General features: G+C 44.5%; 2 protein-coding genes across 8 annotated transcripts in view; one reads left to right on the forward strand and one right to left on the reverse strand.

Moving 5' to 3' along the window:
- LOC119446592 (lysine-specific demethylase 2B) overlaps positions 1-9,277 on the reverse strand; it is a 54,047-nt gene extending 44,770 nt beyond the window's left edge. Inside the window, exons 1-6 of one of the 2 annotated variants that reach the window (XM_037711063.2) lie at positions 9,076-9,277; positions 4,516-4,654; positions 3,741-3,819; positions 2,818-2,864; positions 1,651-1,823; positions 410-516 (exon numbers count right to left, since the gene is read on the reverse strand). In XM_037711063.2, the coding sequence (XP_037566991.1) occupies positions 410-516; positions 1,651-1,823; positions 2,818-2,864; positions 3,741-3,819; positions 4,516-4,654; positions 9,076-9,108 (578 nt within the window). In that variant the 5' untranslated portion in view covers positions 9,109-9,277. Of the gene's footprint in view, positions 1-409; positions 517-1,650; positions 1,824-2,817; positions 2,865-3,740; positions 3,820-4,515; positions 4,655-5,384; positions 5,642-9,075 lie in introns of those variants that run through there. The other variant, XM_037711062.2, reaches the window with a different exon arrangement.
- On the forward strand, positions 5,954-15,910 carry LOC119446593 (calcium release-activated calcium channel protein 1). 6 transcript variants are annotated; one of them, XM_037711066.2, is made up of 3 exons: positions 5,954-5,975; positions 9,951-10,094; positions 12,264-15,910. In XM_037711066.2, exons 2-3 carry the CDS (start codon positions 9,981-9,983, stop codon positions 12,765-12,767), a joined length of 618 nt encoding a protein of 205 aa, XP_037566994.1. In that variant the 5' UTR covers positions 5,954-5,975; positions 9,951-9,980; the 3' UTR covers positions 12,768-15,910. The 6 variants fall into 6 exon arrangements, with proteins under 6 accessions (XP_037566994.1, XP_037566995.1, XP_037566992.1 ...); XM_037711067.2 differs by having other exon boundaries at positions 5,957-5,975; positions 9,904-10,094; XM_037711064.2 differs by lacking the exon at positions 5,954-5,975 and adding an exon at positions 9,347-9,471 and having other exon boundaries at positions 9,904-10,094.
- The last annotated feature ends 782 nt before the right edge of the window (positions 15,911-16,692 follow it).

Here is a 16,692-nt window from a genome sequence, read left to right on the forward strand (position 1 = left end):
GGTATGTGACTAAGAAAATTTTATGAGCATATTAAAGAATAAAATTAACAACAAAACTCGGGAGAGGTCAAATGCCAAGACCTGATAACAGTAAGAACAGCATCAATTGAGCTATGCTGAATGACCTAGCAATAGGCCTAAATGGATAACAGCATGGCTGGGGACATATGTTCGATTTCCTGCAACACCATAAAAACAAACCTGGATGGCCTGTGTTTTCAGAAACCCTTCCATTTTGTAAACCTGCCAACATTACAATGCACTCAATAAAAAGGAGCTGAAAAGTTCAAAAAACTTGGCAATAACAACTGCGTAATGCATTACAGCCACTTCTACTCTCAACTTCCTGCAGCAAAAATGGCCTCGGACAATCTGCGAGAAAAAAAGACAGAGGAGAAAGACTACATACTTTTGAACCTTGGGGTACTTCATGTCTTCGATGGCGTTGGTCCCTTCGGTCTGACTCTCTTTTAGGTGTCGTGGCCACACGACGTCAACCCAGTCTACTTGTCTAACCTGTAGGAAAAAAATTTGGAGGTCAAATTTCCACCCAATTACAGATCAGAAAAAAAAAAAAAAGATCGGACACACTTAGAAGTTGCCTTAAAATCTTCATTAATTCACTGTGCTACAGAATCACTCGGAACTACTTCTCTAGTTTCGATCAATAACATTTATTTTTAGTCATGAGAGAATTACGACATCATTGTCATGTTTTTACAGCGCAACTTAGGCACGTGTTCTTTTTTTTATTAAAAAAAAAAACAGACACCTAAGTCGTGCTATTCAATACTTATAGCCTCGTTTGGTACCAATAGTTGGATGATTGATATGGCGATTTCATCAGGGACATTTTACACAGTGCTGCACCTAGTTGTGTTGTGTAGCACTCCCATCTTTTGCATGCTCATTTAACATGCAGGACCTTTTTCTCAAAAGTATGAGCCTGTATTAAATTGCACTGCTAACATTTATTAAGCCACATAGGCACTACAGATATCAGCAAAGCCGAGGAAGATTTGCAAATGCAAATGTCAAAATCCATGTTATATAGCAACGCATACGTTTGCAGCTATCTGCTGATCAGAGGCTGGTGCCAACTTTGGTTTCTCGACAACACTTGAATGCAACAGCCAACAAAAATTACAGAATGCCATTATACACTATAGATAGCTTCATGCACTATTCTGTTGAAAAAGTACAGAAATTAAGATCTCATGTTCCTATTCCTTTCTCTCTTTCGTTTGCTTTATTAGATTTAGCTGTTGACTCCACAATTACACTACAAAGCGTCAATTTCTTGAGCACACAACAAATGATTACACATTTTAACCAGTTCTAAACAGGCGTCAAAGCAGTGCCGCAGACTCAGGTGATGGAACAGGACGAGGGGCTGGTATCGCAGTTGGTGGCCATACGGTGATCCAGACCCCTTGCGTTCACACTAGTCAGCCCACTGAAATGGCTGAAGGTCACACTTGACAATTCTTATTCCTGTTCCAAGAGTTTACCAGGCTGTGTTCGAAAGGAAACACTTTCAGCTTCTTCCAGCACTCGGGCGGACGCAATCGAGTAACGACACACTAAACATTTCAGTTGCAGCGCACCTGCTGAAAACCTGTCAAAAACAACAAGTGAATGTGCCCTCACCAGGCTTGGGGACTCCACGTAGTTTTCCAGCTTAGTGTGGCTGAACTCGAGGCTTATCACATTGAGCAGCTTGTCCCTGTTTGGGTTCTCGAAGTAGCGACACCAATCCTTCATGGTCATCTCAATGTCCTTCTGGGTAGTCACATCCATCACATCCAGGATCCTGCGACTCCCTGAAATCAACGAGTTGATGTCAAATAGGAACTCTGAGAGCAGGCAAGAAAAAGATCAGAAAACGAAAGGTCAATAAAAGAGCCTGCGAGTAGAGATCACTAGCCCCGACTGCGAATGCTAATCCAGAGATATGGCTCGACACATTTTCAAGATACGTTCCAAAATGATGTGCAGGTATCCCAAACTGTGCAACACAGACAGTACACACGAGAAAGTTACGCGTTTGCAGCCTTCTTCAGAACAGTCTGTCTTATTAAAAAAGAAAACAAGAAAGCCCATGTATGTCTTAATTGCTCTGCCGTGTTCACTGTTTCACACTCTACAAAGTTTTCAGCAAAGACCAATGAGCTCGGCAATAGCTCCCACTTTCCCTCAGAGCCAATATCTAGCGAGTCACAAATGACCTCAGAGTGAAAATGGATTTTGGTCCCTTTGGCGAACAGATTACGGAATTGCCACATTAATATTCGAGAGCAGTAGATGCAGTGGGTGATTTTTTAATAGGCAAGGGCGTCTGCAATTCTGCCTTGTGGCACAACTTGCTTTCAGCAAACCAAAACTACACAACCACAAATATGCCAGCAGCAGTGTGTGCAATAAAGGTGGCCGGCCTATTTCACTTGTGCTTTATTAAGGTGGAGGCTACCAAACTGCTGAATCATGCTTGCTTGTGTATACATGAAGCTGCCTGGCAATTTCCTTCAGTAAGTGATGAAACAAATTAGGCAGCTCATATTAGTTGCTGCTGGTGCCTTGGCAGTGCAAATGTCATAGAAAGTGTGGTGTCCTTTTTCTTTTACTCCATCGTAAAGAGAATGACACAAGGTTTTGATTAATATTACATCTGTGAAAAAAAAAAAAAAAAGTCACGAGCACTTCTGCATTCACCACTGTTTGGCAACAGACTCTATACATCATTACTTACAACTTGACAGCTAGAAAAATGGAAAGGTAGAATGCAGATAAGAAAATGGAATAAAAACAAGCACTCACCAACACACTGTCTAACATCATTACATGTGAAATTATGGCTCGGCAACCTGTAAGAAAAAGAAAAGCAATTTCAGCCCATCATAATAAAAGAGTCACGTAACTGAATGGCTGACTAGATGTTACGGCCCAAAGCTACACCTTGGCTATGAAGTGGAGGGTCACAAATACCAACCAAACAGCTTAATAGCTTAACATGATGCACCAAAATAAATCAGCACGCCAGCTTTCGCTGCACCCCACACCTAACGAACTGTCAGCTGTATCCTTTAAGAGGAAGCTTTAGCTCGGGGGCTCCAATCTAAACATAAGGGACACGAGAAATCATTTTTCTCGGCAACCACTGCACCAAATTTGGTCAGGTTTTTTTTGTTGAATTTCAAAGGAAAAGTTAAAATCTAATGACTATTGGACGTGGATTTTTTATTAGGCCAACTATTTTTGAATAAAATTTGGCAAAGATCGCAAGTTTTCAGAAAACTATCTTATTTACAACTATAATTCCGCAGTAAAAAATTATATCAATTTTGTAAATTGTACCTCATAGTACATCTATAGCGGACAAAATTGATGTATTATACACCACTCTGCAATATGCCATTCTTATGTGAGTGACTTTTGCAATACACTTGCAGACAATGTCACAAATTCACGTAAGCTGTCAATTTATGTATCAAATTTGTCCACTTTAAATGCTAACGGACGCAGTTTACAACACGGTGGTTTTCGTTTTTCATGCAGAGGGACAAATTTGTAAACTCCAGGCTCCCATTTTGTTTGAAGTTAAACATTTTTTAGAAATCCTCGTAAAAAAATTTAGGCCCCAAGATTGTCGCCCGCTGATGGATGTCTCAGATGCAAAGCAAGGCCATTAATGCATGCACGCGCGCTCTTTGTGGAATTCAAAACATTGAGCAACCACTTGCCTCATTCCCATGTTTGCTTTGCTCTTGAACAGCAGGGGAAACTCAAAGCCATGTTCTTGCAGATACTTCAGAGTAAAGTCTGGTCAAAACATGATGTAAATGTTACACAAACACCAACCAAAAAGAGTAACGCACTTTTTTTTTCTAGAAACCTAACAGCATAAAAAAAAAAATAACTGCAATAATGTTTGCGGTTGCACACCATTCAAACTTGTTTATTAATACAGTCAATATCATCATTGATCAAGAACTCAACAATTCAATTCACAATTTAACATTAAGGTAAAGATTTCATTAGCAATGTCAATATGTCAGTCCAGAAGCTAAATGTTATGCAGGGTCGTTAGAAGATAAATTAACGCAAAGTAAAGTGCAACAAGACCGCATGAAGACACTATTTGCACCAGTTTTAATGTTTTACTGCACAATCCGGCTTTCGCGTCCTCATCAGGGGGCTCACTGTTTTCAACGTACGCATATGCGTACGGCATTACGCGTTCGCGGTGCCACATCACAACCAATGTAAGCAAACCACGCCCCACGAAAACAATATACACGGCCAACCTGGCATTTGCAGGGTCACTAGAACGCTACGCTAGACACCAGAACCGGGCTCCTACAATGTAACAGAACTTTTGACGACCACTGCACATGAAAAAAAAAACGCGCAAGTAACGGCTCGCGAAGAAGCGAAACCGTGGGTCCTCACGACAGAGCAGTTCTACAAGGTTATTGTTGTCACCCTCCGAATAGAATAATAAAGCCTCCCTCTCACCTTCACCCTTCATCTCTTTGACGAACGAGCAGGTGAACGCCGGGCTGGTCACTTTATCCTCCACGGTGAACATTCTGCGGCCTTCGATCTCGTCGTCTTGCAGGCAGTCTTCGGTGTAGTGTCGTCGCTCCTTCACCCGCTACGCCGCGCAGCGGGCGAGTGATGGAAGAGAATAAAAGATAAAAAGATGATGCGAGAGGGGGGCAATTAAAGCGATGAGGAAGCCAGCGCAGACCCGCAACACGTATGGTCAAGTGTGCGGAGTTCGCGTCTACACGAATGCAAACACACAGACACAAAAAAAGTAGGCGAGCATCGACTTTCCCCCCTACAAAACTGCCGACAATGTAAGCGCTCGTCAGAAGCTGCTCGCCTCCTGACGCCTTTTTTAAAACGACAGAAGAGGCCCTTAACGCAGCTGGCAAGGAAAACAATCGAGGGAGGAGAATCGTTATGAGAACGCCGGAAGAATCGAGCGAGCCAGGCCTATATAGTGCACGGACGCCTCGGTTCTCTGAACAGCTGGTACTCGCGTAGAAGAAGGGACCCGCGAGCACGTTGCCACAGCGACGAATCGCGAAACGACGCCAGCGCAGATCGGCTCGCGTCAGCAACAGGGCAGCAGGCAAAGTTGAAAGCGACAAAGCACCTGGCACAACAATCCAAAAAGTAAACACAGCGTAGCGGCAACTGACTAGCTCGCTGAGAGAGAACCCCGTCGTCCTCCCAACACACATCGCAGCCGATCGCGTCACGTATTCGAATCCGAAAACGTCGAGTTCGCGACATCGGTCGGGCAAGGCAAGGCTGTCACGGTACGCGGTGGTGATTTCGGGACACGCAGGCATAGTGACGACCAGCTAAAGTACCTTCGACGAGAGGGACGTCGATCCCGAAGGATCTTTTTCAGCATTCGCATCGGTATCCGCCATGATCGTCTGTCACGGGCGCGATGTTTTGATTGGGGGAAAACGAAAGAACAAAATAGGAAGAGAAATGCGGTCAGTACCCGTGCTGCCGCCTGGAGAAGGCGGGCCGAACTACTCACCGCAGCCGAACGGCGAATTTGGCCAAATTTGGAGAAAACAGGCATATGAGGATACTACACCGCGGCGAATATTTCGACTGACCGTCAACACGTACCTTCGAAAAGTAAAAAAAGAAAAACTAAAGAGAAAATTCCCAGAGCCAGTTTTCAACAGAAATTTGTCGACGGGGCGTACCGTATATTACTCGTGACGCCAAACACAACTGGCAAAGTTTCGACACAGCTTGACGATTCACGATCACTTTCGCTTATTGCTCAATTCAGCATTCGCTGATCGGGAGACTGCCAATGTGCCGTGTTTTGGGTGGAGATTACCGCAACAAACCTTAAAAAGATTCTGCTTATCTGGTTTATGGCAAATACATTCTGACAGTACATGGTCTACTAACACGGCGATCTTAATCTCCAACAGGTAAGCTACCGGCGACCTTTTATACGTACGCCCGTTCTGCGTCTACCAAATAAATTTCAAAAAATGCATAAGCATGCATTTAATTGTCTGCCAGAATGTACGTGAACTGGAATCAAAATATAACAAGAGTTGTCAATAAAAAAAAAAACTTTGCCGAAACCTAATTCTTGGCAATCGCTGCAGCTGCCGAGTGATCGACAGCGAAGGAAACTCATCACGTATGCAAAGGTCAAGTTATTACACAAGCTATTTGCCCCACAGGCTAGTAAACAGATTAACTCATAACAGAAGCTTTCCTGTCACGGCAAAAGGAAAACTCATTGCGTTAAACTAAAGTTCTCCAATTTCATACAACGCCAAAAGTTTCGAAAATGGGCGGGGCGGGAGGGTGTAAAGGAGGAGGCGCAGACTCGCGACAACTAGCAAGGAAGAAGCATATTATCATATGGTATAGAATTCATAACAGCAACTCTTCTGTCGGGAAGTCCGAATGTCAAACGGGAGAGAAGGGGCAGAGTTTTCATTTGTCATATAGCAAAGGAAAACTCGGCTATATGGAGCATCTAGCAGGTGCCCGAAGTTTCGACAAATGGACTCGAGGTCTTTGTCACGGACATGTCTGGCTTGAGGTGCCGGTCTAACGCACTTCACGTGACTCCGGCGGTGAAACGAAAAAAATGTCACTGGCAAGGGCCACCGCTACGTCACAAGAGATTATTAATGCGCTAGCATTAGGAGTGACCCAAAGTGGCGAAATGTGCATGCGTGTGAAGCCGGTCACGTGATTGAGGTAGGAAATGGGAGAGCTTAGAAGCGCGTGTATGTGTGTAGATTATATATAGTGCAACTGATGGTGGTCTGCTTCCAGAGGCGGGGCGTGTTTAGAGTGATCTCAACAACACTTTGCAATGTGGTGAACACTGTTTAAATCATGAATCCGGGACCTCAAGGAAGTGCGACGTAATGCTAACGCATTGCTCTCGCATTTACCCCTAAATGACCACAGTTTCTTTTTGTTTTTTTGAAGAGCTCACACCTGCAGCACAGCTTCGGAAAAAAATATTTGAGCAAGCACTTCAACGGTTCTGTCACTGCACTAGCTTTATAATTATTATCTTGAGTAAGTCCCACGGACACTTTAGAAAAAAAAAAAGTCTTGGCTGCACGACGCAAAATGTACACACTTGAAAGAGCACATATTGCTCCAGGCGCCTACACACAGCTTTTTTGCCACTGTTTTCCGGACAAGAGAACCACCTTCAGCGGACCGCGTGGCGGCTATGAACAACGTCGCCTCAGCAAGCTCAGGAATGCCCAGTCCGGCCCAGTCTCGAAAGCGACATTGTATACCGTCCCAGGAGCGTCCACAGCAATGGAAGCAGAACAGAGGGAGGGGGGGGGACACTTCTAAAGAGCTTTTGACAGCCTTCGGTTGTCGGTGGAGATCAAAAGGCACCAGGGAAGGCCCTCATGCAGTGACAGGCGCCCTGCGTTTACGGCCTGCCCCAAAAGCATCTTTTCAAAAACGAACGAAAGCCACAAAAAAGCGACCCACGCCTGAGAAAATCGCCCCCCCCCCCCCCCCCCCCCAGCCTCGACTCAGATGCCAAACAAGGTCGCATTTTTACCCTCCTTAAATAAGCTGAAGTGTCCACGCGAGTTGCCCACTGGAGACCGGCCCCTTTCCGCATTTTGTTTACTTGTTCACTTCGTTTTCCAGGACAAAATTTGCTACTCTAAAAATTGCAAGCAAGCGCGGAACCATGCAGACACAAATACAATGAACACGACGGAGATTGTAAGCAGGCTACGCGTTAACTCGAAAACGGCGCGCAAGTGATGCTGTTGAACTGTCCGACCGCTGCGTTTGTTGAATGCGCGATAAGGAAAATCAGGCCGCGCGAAACTTGAAAAAGAGCAGAGCGCCCGACGCGCGTGGATGCCAGCGGCAACTACCGAATCGCGTCGATGCATGTCAAGTAACGTAAAAAGAAACACACCAAGCGGTAACGCGCAGTGTATACTGTCGTATACCATTTGCAAGGTGACATGGGCAAGTTTGATAAAAACAAAAGACAACAGGTGTTAAAAGCATCGAGGGAATGTTGATAGTTTGGAAAGTATCGTTCGCAGTTCGTAAACATGTGCTCGCCACCAAAGCTTCGCCGAATTTATTGTCGGCGTATATGGATTACTAAAGGAATTAGCGACAACCGATTTTAGATCCAGCGAATCGATAACCGGACATATTTACACATCACACTAATAGTAGCCCCTACTCGAAAACAAAACAGACAAGCAACGCCTATTGCTATCAAAAATAATCAGTGCATATCACATTTCACGTGCAGTCTATGAGAATAAATGTGCGAATAAAAGGAAAACTGAAACAAAGTGTTCTCTCGTGGTCCATGCACCTGACGCCCAAATAAGCATTTCTTTTTCCGCGTAGGAAAAAGTACAACTGAACACAAATTCCTGTCATATTAGGCGATAAAAGTACAGTTCTATGAGCTTAATAGGTTTATTAATGTCATATTAGGCGATAAAAATGCTGTTTATGTGCTTAATAGGTTATTTGCGAGTTGTACCACTGCAAGGTAGGAAACAAGCTTTGGCGACACTCGACCAAAACATCATCCACAATATTAGGTAGACGAAATCTAATCAAGGTTTGCGTCACCGCTACTACAGAAGTTCTAAGCTCTGAAAGCAGCAATTAATGAAGCTTATCACAGGGAAGTGACCGCGATATCACAACAAACTCGACGCAAAACGGGAACGCAATCCGAAACTCCTCGTGCACTATGCGCACAGACGCGTCCAGGCAAGAATTTTTTTTTTTTTTTTTCTCTCGGACGCAGACAAAGACAGCCGTGCACAACCAAGAACGTTCGAGTGGGTACGTTTTTCCAACGCTTCTGCGTCGGCCCAAAAGCAGCACACACCGTGGAGGTGCGCGCATTGCCATTTGATAACTTCGTCCGGACGCGAAAAAAACTCGACAAAATGGCTGCAAAGCTCAACAACCATCACTTTCGATGCATCGACAAGGGGAGAGATTGGCCTCGGAGAGAAGGCGCCTCGACGCTGTACGCACCAGCTTTCGCCGCTCCTCCGGGTCCTCCTCCATGGCTTGCCTCGATGAATGACGGCGCGAGAAGTTTCCGGAACAGAAATGAAAGTTTCACAAATTGCACGCGAAGCGCTTTGCAAATTTTTACCGAGCTGCAGTGTATTGTTGGCGTGCGTGCGTGACCGCGAGTGTGTGCTTCATGACGACATAAGCCCACTCGCTCGCTCACGCCTTCTTCCCTAGGTCACGTGACCCGTCCCCGTCTGCGCGCCTGCTGCTTCATTGCGTGCCGTATACGCATACTTCCGCTTATGTTCTGCTCGGTAGTCACTGAACCGCAAACAGTCTCTATCGGGTTCTGGAACAGCGCAGGGACGTGCCTTTTCACCTATTCGAGCTCCAAGTTGTGCTTGGAGAGAAGTAAGCACTCGATTCGATAGAATACAACAGGGCACATCGAAGCACTGGGCAAGTGTAAGGATAGGTGCACGCTAATCGATAATTTCCTCGCGGGGGTCCGAGCCGTCCGAGGGGGTCTCACAATCACAATTACTACGCTCGCGCTTAAATTAATACGTCGGCTGTGTCTCTTGGGGCATGTCACTGGTAGAGGTGTGGCGGATAATCCTCGTCATGTGTGGCTACCTCGTTCGACTTTTGCGCGTGTCATCACTGGTGTAATATTATCAAGTGTGCATACATAGTAAACAAGTGCGATGCGGGTGCAGTAGTCGTGCGTCTAATTGCGCGTCGGCTACTGGGATCTAGCGAGCTTTGGTTTTCGAGCTGTGTGATTGTGATCGTGTCTGTGCCGCTTCTCTCTTGCCCCCATGAATATTCCTCCCGGAGCAGAGATTTTATGGACTGACTCTATCGGAGACCGTCCCAATATCGTACAGGAACTGGTCATTCAGTCGTTGGTCAAAGAAATGAGCAAGCCGGAGAACAACGTCAACGCTCTGTCCTGGCGGAGGCTACACCTCAGCAGGGCTAAGCTCAAGGCCTCCAGCAGAACTTCGGCTCTTCTCTCCGGGTTCGCAATGGTTCGTGCGAAGTTTTGTACGGTTGTCTTTCTGGACCGGGAAGCTGATCAGAAGCTAACAAACTTTACGCGTGGACTAGCCGCTTCTCATCAACGCTATGCACGTGCTTACGTGTTGTGCCCGGTGAATATCTTTTTGTGTGTGTGTGTGGTCTTCACCTCTGGCTGTTGTATCAAGTGTGGGAAAAATTTGGTAGCTTTCAAGCACTTCCTTTCAGTCCGGGAAAGCTGTTCACTCTATCGCGTAAACAGATGGGTGTTTCGGGAACTCCCCGCGTAAACCGGTGCCACTCTGCCACTTTCGATCGCGGTCGAGGCCGATCCGGATCCTCAGAATCCGCGACCGCGATTCGCTCCCTGCCGCAGCTTGTGCAAAGGAGCCAATCGCGACCAAGAAATTCGATAGCGATCGAAAGGGCTTCGTCCGAGACCCCTATTTGCTTGCGCTAATTTGCAATGCACTGGTCAAGTGCCTTATTTACGGAGTATGTTGGCCCCGTAACAACGCAAAAGAAATACTGCGATATTTTGTTTAAAAAAGAGAGTAGAACCATCTGACTGACGTTCGTATCAGTTTCACTTAAAATGTAATTCAGATAAGCTAAACAGTCGGAAACAACGCCTTACCTGAGAAACTCTGGGGAAAATAAAATGAATTTGACGAAATTGGTGATGCAGCCAATGTCAGAGACGACATGCATAGTGAAATGCTGCCAAGTTTCTCACTGGCCACTTTTGCTAATTCTTTTGTTAATGCACACAGCTACAGTACAGTTGGTATAAAAATAGCATTGTTCCATCTAGTACTAACATGCTAAAGCCACATCTTTGTGCCTCACAGAAGCAAACAAAAGTGAACAATAACTCAAACTACTTTTAATGCAAAGCATTATTGGAATTGATCCTGGCGTTTCTTTGTATGGGGGATAAGAAAACCTGCATATCTATTGTTGACGCATACGTATCTCCAAAGCACATAGACCTCTTAATGGAATATCACATGATATTCAGTGCCTTCTTTGCTTTCTTATATTTTGGCAACACCATTCTTAAGCAACTGAGTATGTGCCACAGGATGCTCCACCGTAGCTAGCATGGAATTTTGACTGCCAAAGTAGTGCCATGAGCACATCTCTGGTCTGTGAAATAAAACAATAAATCACAACATAAAACCTGCTCATATAATGTCAGCTTATAGGTATCCCTAAAGCGCACAGACCTCTTAATAGAATAGTGCATGAAATTCAATGGCTTCCTTGATTTTCTTAAATTTGTTATGTTTGTGCTACACATTTTTGCACCACTGGGTATGTGCCCATAAATGGCCAATCTTAACCGTATGTGCCACGGTGACACAAGGGCTATAGAATGCTTAAATATGCTTACACATGTGTCTTCCTTCCCTGTGCATACACCATTCATCGCCTTTCTTCCCTCGACAAGCATCGTGTATCGCCTTAGTCCTCCTGCCATTGCTGCACATGTCTCGCATTGTGCATTCACCTGATTTGGTGTTTGCATTTTGGCGTAGCTTGTAAACATAGTGCAGCATAAACATAAACATTGCATGGTATTAATGTTGTGACCTGTGTGGCACAGGACGATAATGTTCGGAGTACAAGAACTCAGTCATGCCGTCGCTGTCATTGCCTAGCTGCTGTTGTCATGCACATGCTCGTATCACACACACACACACTTGCTCGCCTTACACCAACCTGTTTGTCAGTCTGGTAATGCTTTGCAGAGCCCCAAGCAATGCTCGATCGCCATCTCCCTGTAAAGTGAATGCTCCACATAACACCAGTTCCCATGGTGCATGGGATATGTTTTTATTTATTTTTTTTTTCTTAAATCACTTTGCTTGGGGCTGCATATCCAAATTTTCTTGGAGCAATGAAAATGCGATTGTTGCTATAACTTTTTTTTTTTTTTGTGCTGTGTAAAACAATGTCTGCTTATCTGCACATTTCAAAGGATGGCCCACGTGCCACAGTGTTATAGCACTTGTGTCCTCTGAAACCTGCATTGAGTCGTATTAGTCAATGAACGGGCATTGTGTGCTTTGAATGAAAGGCCACTGGCCGTAAATGTCTGCCAAGTATTCAGTTTTGCAAAAGAGCATGCTGGGCAAAATTATAATGGCTCTTTCTAATTTGCTGTTTGCCTCCAGGTGGCCCTGGTGGAGATCCAGCTGAGCAAGGGCATTTCGTCGCAGCTGCTGGTCGCCTTCAGTGTGTGCACGACACTGCTCGTCTCAGTGCACATGCTGGCGCTCATGATATCGACATGCATCCTGCCAAACTTGGAGGCCGTGGCCAGCGTGCACGGCATTGCTGCTGTCTCTGAGTCACCCCACGAGAAGATGCACCTCTACATCGAGACGGCCTGGGCGTTTTCCACCGTCTTTGGCATCTTGCTCTTCATGGCAGAGATTGCCATTCTCTCCTGGGTGGTCTTTCACGAATACAGAGATGCCGCCCTTGCCGCTACCATCATCCTCATACCCGTTGCCATCGTGTTTGTCGTCTTTGCCGTGCACTTCTACAGACAGCTTGTGACGCACAAGTTTGAGCAGTCAGTGATGAGTGTCAAAGAGCTCGAGAACATGGTTAGCCAACTTCAAGACGGTGGCGGGGGCAGCACTGACAATGCGGCATCACTTCTCAACGTCTGAGTTCGGCGCTACCCAGTGGACGGTATTTGCCTGTTTTCCTGTTGGTGGGTGCGGAAGTGGCACTATGCAGTGAATGTAACTTATTGCTGTACTCGCTGCCCGTCATTGTTTGACAGGTGATGAATGACAAGTACATGCTTGTTTTGTTTGCCCATAGAGGCCTGTTCTGTGCACCACTTCAAGTGGCTAAAGCAAGGCATGATGTACTGAATGTTAAAGTGAGCCACTTCAGATCAATACTTTGATGCCAGAACCTTCAGAAAGCCTTGGTCGATTTCTAGTTCCTTTCTGTGCAATGCTTGTACAATGTAACTTGACACGCACACATTTCTTTTTCTATGCATTGGATTCTGAGCATAAAGGCCATTGGACAGTATTAAATAATGTAAGTTTGAACCTATTCTTACATGCATGCTGTTACAGCCTATTATCTTACAAATGTACATGTGAACCTTTTTCACATCTAATTATCGGTGATAGTGTTGTCACTCATCCAACTATGAAACTGTTGACTTTTGATGGAAATGGTGGCGTTCAAGCCTCGGATTGCAAGTAGTGAGTGTTGCTTTAAAACATGACATTTATGCATTGGTCTGTACTGGCATTTGTTCGTTGCTTTAATTTTTCTCACTGAGTAGTGAGGCTGTCGAAACGTAGCCAATTGGGAAAGCCAAGTTTATTCTCGACTTCTTCCTTTGGGGACTTTTTCTAGCTGTCATTTTGGAAGGTAGCTGTGTACATTTGCTTCCTATTGCTTGAAATGCACTACACCAACCCGGTTTACTTATTTTTTCCTGTTCTTAGAGTGATGATCAATAATGGGCTTCGATGGCGCAAGGGCATCTTTGGCCAAGGAGTGCCAAGGCTTAGAGCGACTTGCTTACACAATAGTACCTAATTGGCTGTGTTCCAAGTGCACATCATGGATTTAATTCCTGGTCGCTGTGACCACATTATGGTGGGGGCTAAGTGCAAAACATTTGTGTTCCGAGATGGTATGCATTTTGCAGATCATCAGGTAGCCCCATATTCAATCCAGAGCCCTTCACTGTGGTCTCTCTGTTAACCCAGCTGCAAGTTGGGGATGTAAAGCCTGTGAATTAATATTTAACTGAAATGTCACCTCTTACTTTTATGTGAATTGAAGTTAAAATAGTGCGTATGTTACTAGAGCTGGCAATGTTTGTGGCACAAAAGGTTAGTAAAAGAACGAGATGGACAGAAAGAGTGCCAAATGGAACTTTCTGCCTCTCTGTCTCCTTTTTCTTTCGCTAAGCTTTTACACCACAAACAACGACAACTATGCACTAACTAGCTTGACATTGTACTCTGTGTTACTATAGACGTGTGGTACTTTGACAAACTTTCATAATTTCTTGTGTACATGCACTTCGCAAATCTCCTCCCTCAAGAACCTTTTGGAAGAGTCTTTAAGACCAAAGTTCCCACTTATCTTTAAGCCTTTCCACCTGCATCCTTTCAGAACTATTTGTTCGTCGCAGAGTGAACTGTCAGTCAAGTCGATACGTGTCGATATGAAGGAAAAATTAGCACAACATTTTAAATTCTTCAAAACTTGGGTAGCAGATTAGGTAGGTGCTTACCGACTATCGAGTTGTGAGCACGTGTCCCGTCTGCTTTTCCGTCTGTTTCGGGTCATGTTTTTTTTTTTTTTTGCTCTCCTCCTTATAAATATGTATAATGTAAGCGAGCTGCCTTACCAGCTGTAGTCATTCTCTAATGGGCATTCCATACTGCATTTTACTTCTCTTTTGCTTGTATGCCTAAACCATGGACCTCAATCATATGAAGCCAACATACAATGTCTGTTGTCTTGATATCATTGTGACTAACAAAAATCAGGCCCCCTGGTGCCCCCTTTTTTCATTCAATCCAGGGGCTGTATTCCAAGTCGGTCACATTTGGGATTCCTACTTTCAGCGGACGCCCATTGGTCCAGTGAAAGGATTTGCTGCTTCGCACAAAAGTGAAAGTGGTCCCCAAAACTATTGAGAACATGGCCTCAGCATCCCTTATATAACTATGCTCAAACAGCACGACTGGAACAAGGACACACAGAGAAACAAATACCACAGAACACTGTGCCCTTGTTTCAGTCATGCTGTTTGAGCAGAGTTCCAAAGATGAGCCAACTAGCCCTCACCAAAATGTTGCTAAAGCATCCCCTACTTTTATGCATTTAACATGCCACACTGTCAGTCCGTTTTCTTTATCTTCTCTCTGTACTCCTGTTTGTCAGATATAAGCTTTCTCCACTGTATTTTCTTTTTAATATAGCTACTGCTTTGCAGGCCATATTGAGAAAACATAGTAGTATCCTGCAACTAGCCATTCTTAACAGATGGCAGCTATTTCAGTGAGTGCAGGATTTGAGCAATGTTGTTTGGCTTTGTGCAGAGAGCAAACATTTTGCTCAGGGGCTGTGTTATGTATTTTTCTTTTTTTTTAATGTGCCCTCCATTGGCTAGCACAGTTACAGGTCTTCGCTATTGCCACTGCTGGCCACTTGCTAATAACGAATAGAATCGAAGGAAAAGAATCCTTACATATTCTATTTCTTTAACTCTTTTGAGGCTTTTGTGCTGCATAACAATCACTGATAGTTAAAACAAGCAACACTTCCATTGTAAACACTGTACTTGTATTTAGTATGTATAATCTCAATCTTTTTGTTATATACAATATCAAGATCTTTACACTCTCATTTTTTGTTTTTGTTTTTTTGAGAAGGTTACGAGCATAGCAAGCGTGTCGTTTTTGTAGAGGAGTTGCTAGGCAAGGCGGACATACTTTGCTACGGATAATTTTGGAGGCAGTCGTATTTTAATGAGCCCCATTTTTTTAAATACTGATAATCGCACCTAACTCGCAATAATTATATTGAATTTCAACACTCAATCCAGGCGTTATCAAAACTGGAAGCGCTTGGAGTGGACAAAAGGCATCCCAGTATGACGTCAGGTGGGAACACCTCACGGCAAAAAGCACGTCGAAGTTTGACATTGAACTTCGCTGCACATACTGATGCGGCACATTTTGCCTGGCAAGCATCTGCCGAGACACGCAATATCAGTATTTGCTGCGACATGCCATCATACAGACTTTGTCACTGGGTATTTCCATCTGACGTAATAGTGGGCCTGCCTTTCGTGCGTGCTTGGATTCAATAGTGCCTGAATAGAATTTTGAAATTAGGTGATGAGTATCTGGAATTAGGTGAGATCTTCAAAATTGTCTTAAAAGTGGGGGCGCATTAAAATGTAAGTGCCTCCAAATTTACCACATAAACATCTGCCACAAAGGTTCTAATAAAAATTTTAGCAAAGCAAAGTACATCTGCGTCATCTTACAACACCTCTGCAAAAATGCCACATTCGCTATGCTCATAGTCGTTCTATAAAAAAATCTTTGTAGTCTAAAAAAACTAGAAAATGAGTGCTCTGTCTGCCAGCACATCTTTACTGTTTGCATCTTGTCGGTCTTTACAAACTGTTGTAATCTCACATCTGCATTTAAATGGAAGGTACGCCACAGATTGCTTGAAGTTCCCGCTTAATAGCTTTTACTTTCAGTTTCGTTGCCAGCTCAAGAATTGGTAGCAATGTGTAACTTAATGCCACCAAAAGTTGGTGTGTGGTGTAAGATAACGAAGAGAACCGTCGGCGCTAGAAGCAAGCGTCTCCTCGCAAGAACGTCCTTCTAAATTGCATATTTTGCTGACAGGGTATGATGCTACCAGCATTGTGAACAGTATCAGACTGATCGGGCAAGCCCTACACGCCTGGAACGCTAAACAGCAGGAGTAATGGGCAAGCTGTGCCCGTCCCAAAGCAGTCGTAACGAAGACATCCAAGTGGCTAGGCATTCTTAGCTTGGCTGAGACTACATCTTTTTCTAAAACTTG

The sequence above is a fragment of the Dermacentor silvarum genome, chromosome 3 (genome assembly GCF_013339745.2).
Source record: "Dermacentor silvarum isolate Dsil-2018 chromosome 3, BIME_Dsil_1.4, whole genome shotgun sequence".
Taxonomy (NCBI): Eukaryota; Metazoa; Arthropoda; class Arachnida; order Ixodida; family Ixodidae; genus Dermacentor; species Dermacentor silvarum.

Excerpts from the sequence above, each read along its gene's own strand:
- LOC119446593 (XM_037711064.2), top strand. The coding sequence starts at position 9,363 with ATGTTCTGCTCGGTAGTCACTGAACCGCAAACAGTCTCTATCGGGTTC. Across the intron at positions 9,472-9,903 it reads CAAGTTGTGCTTGGAGAGAA|AGATTTTATGGACTGACTCT; the intron begins GTAAGCACTCGA and ends CTCCCGGAGCAG. Across the intron at positions 10,095-12,263 it reads TTCTCTCCGGGTTCGCAATG|GTGGCCCTGGTGGAGATCCA; the intron begins GTTCGTGCGAAG and ends GTTTGCCTCCAG.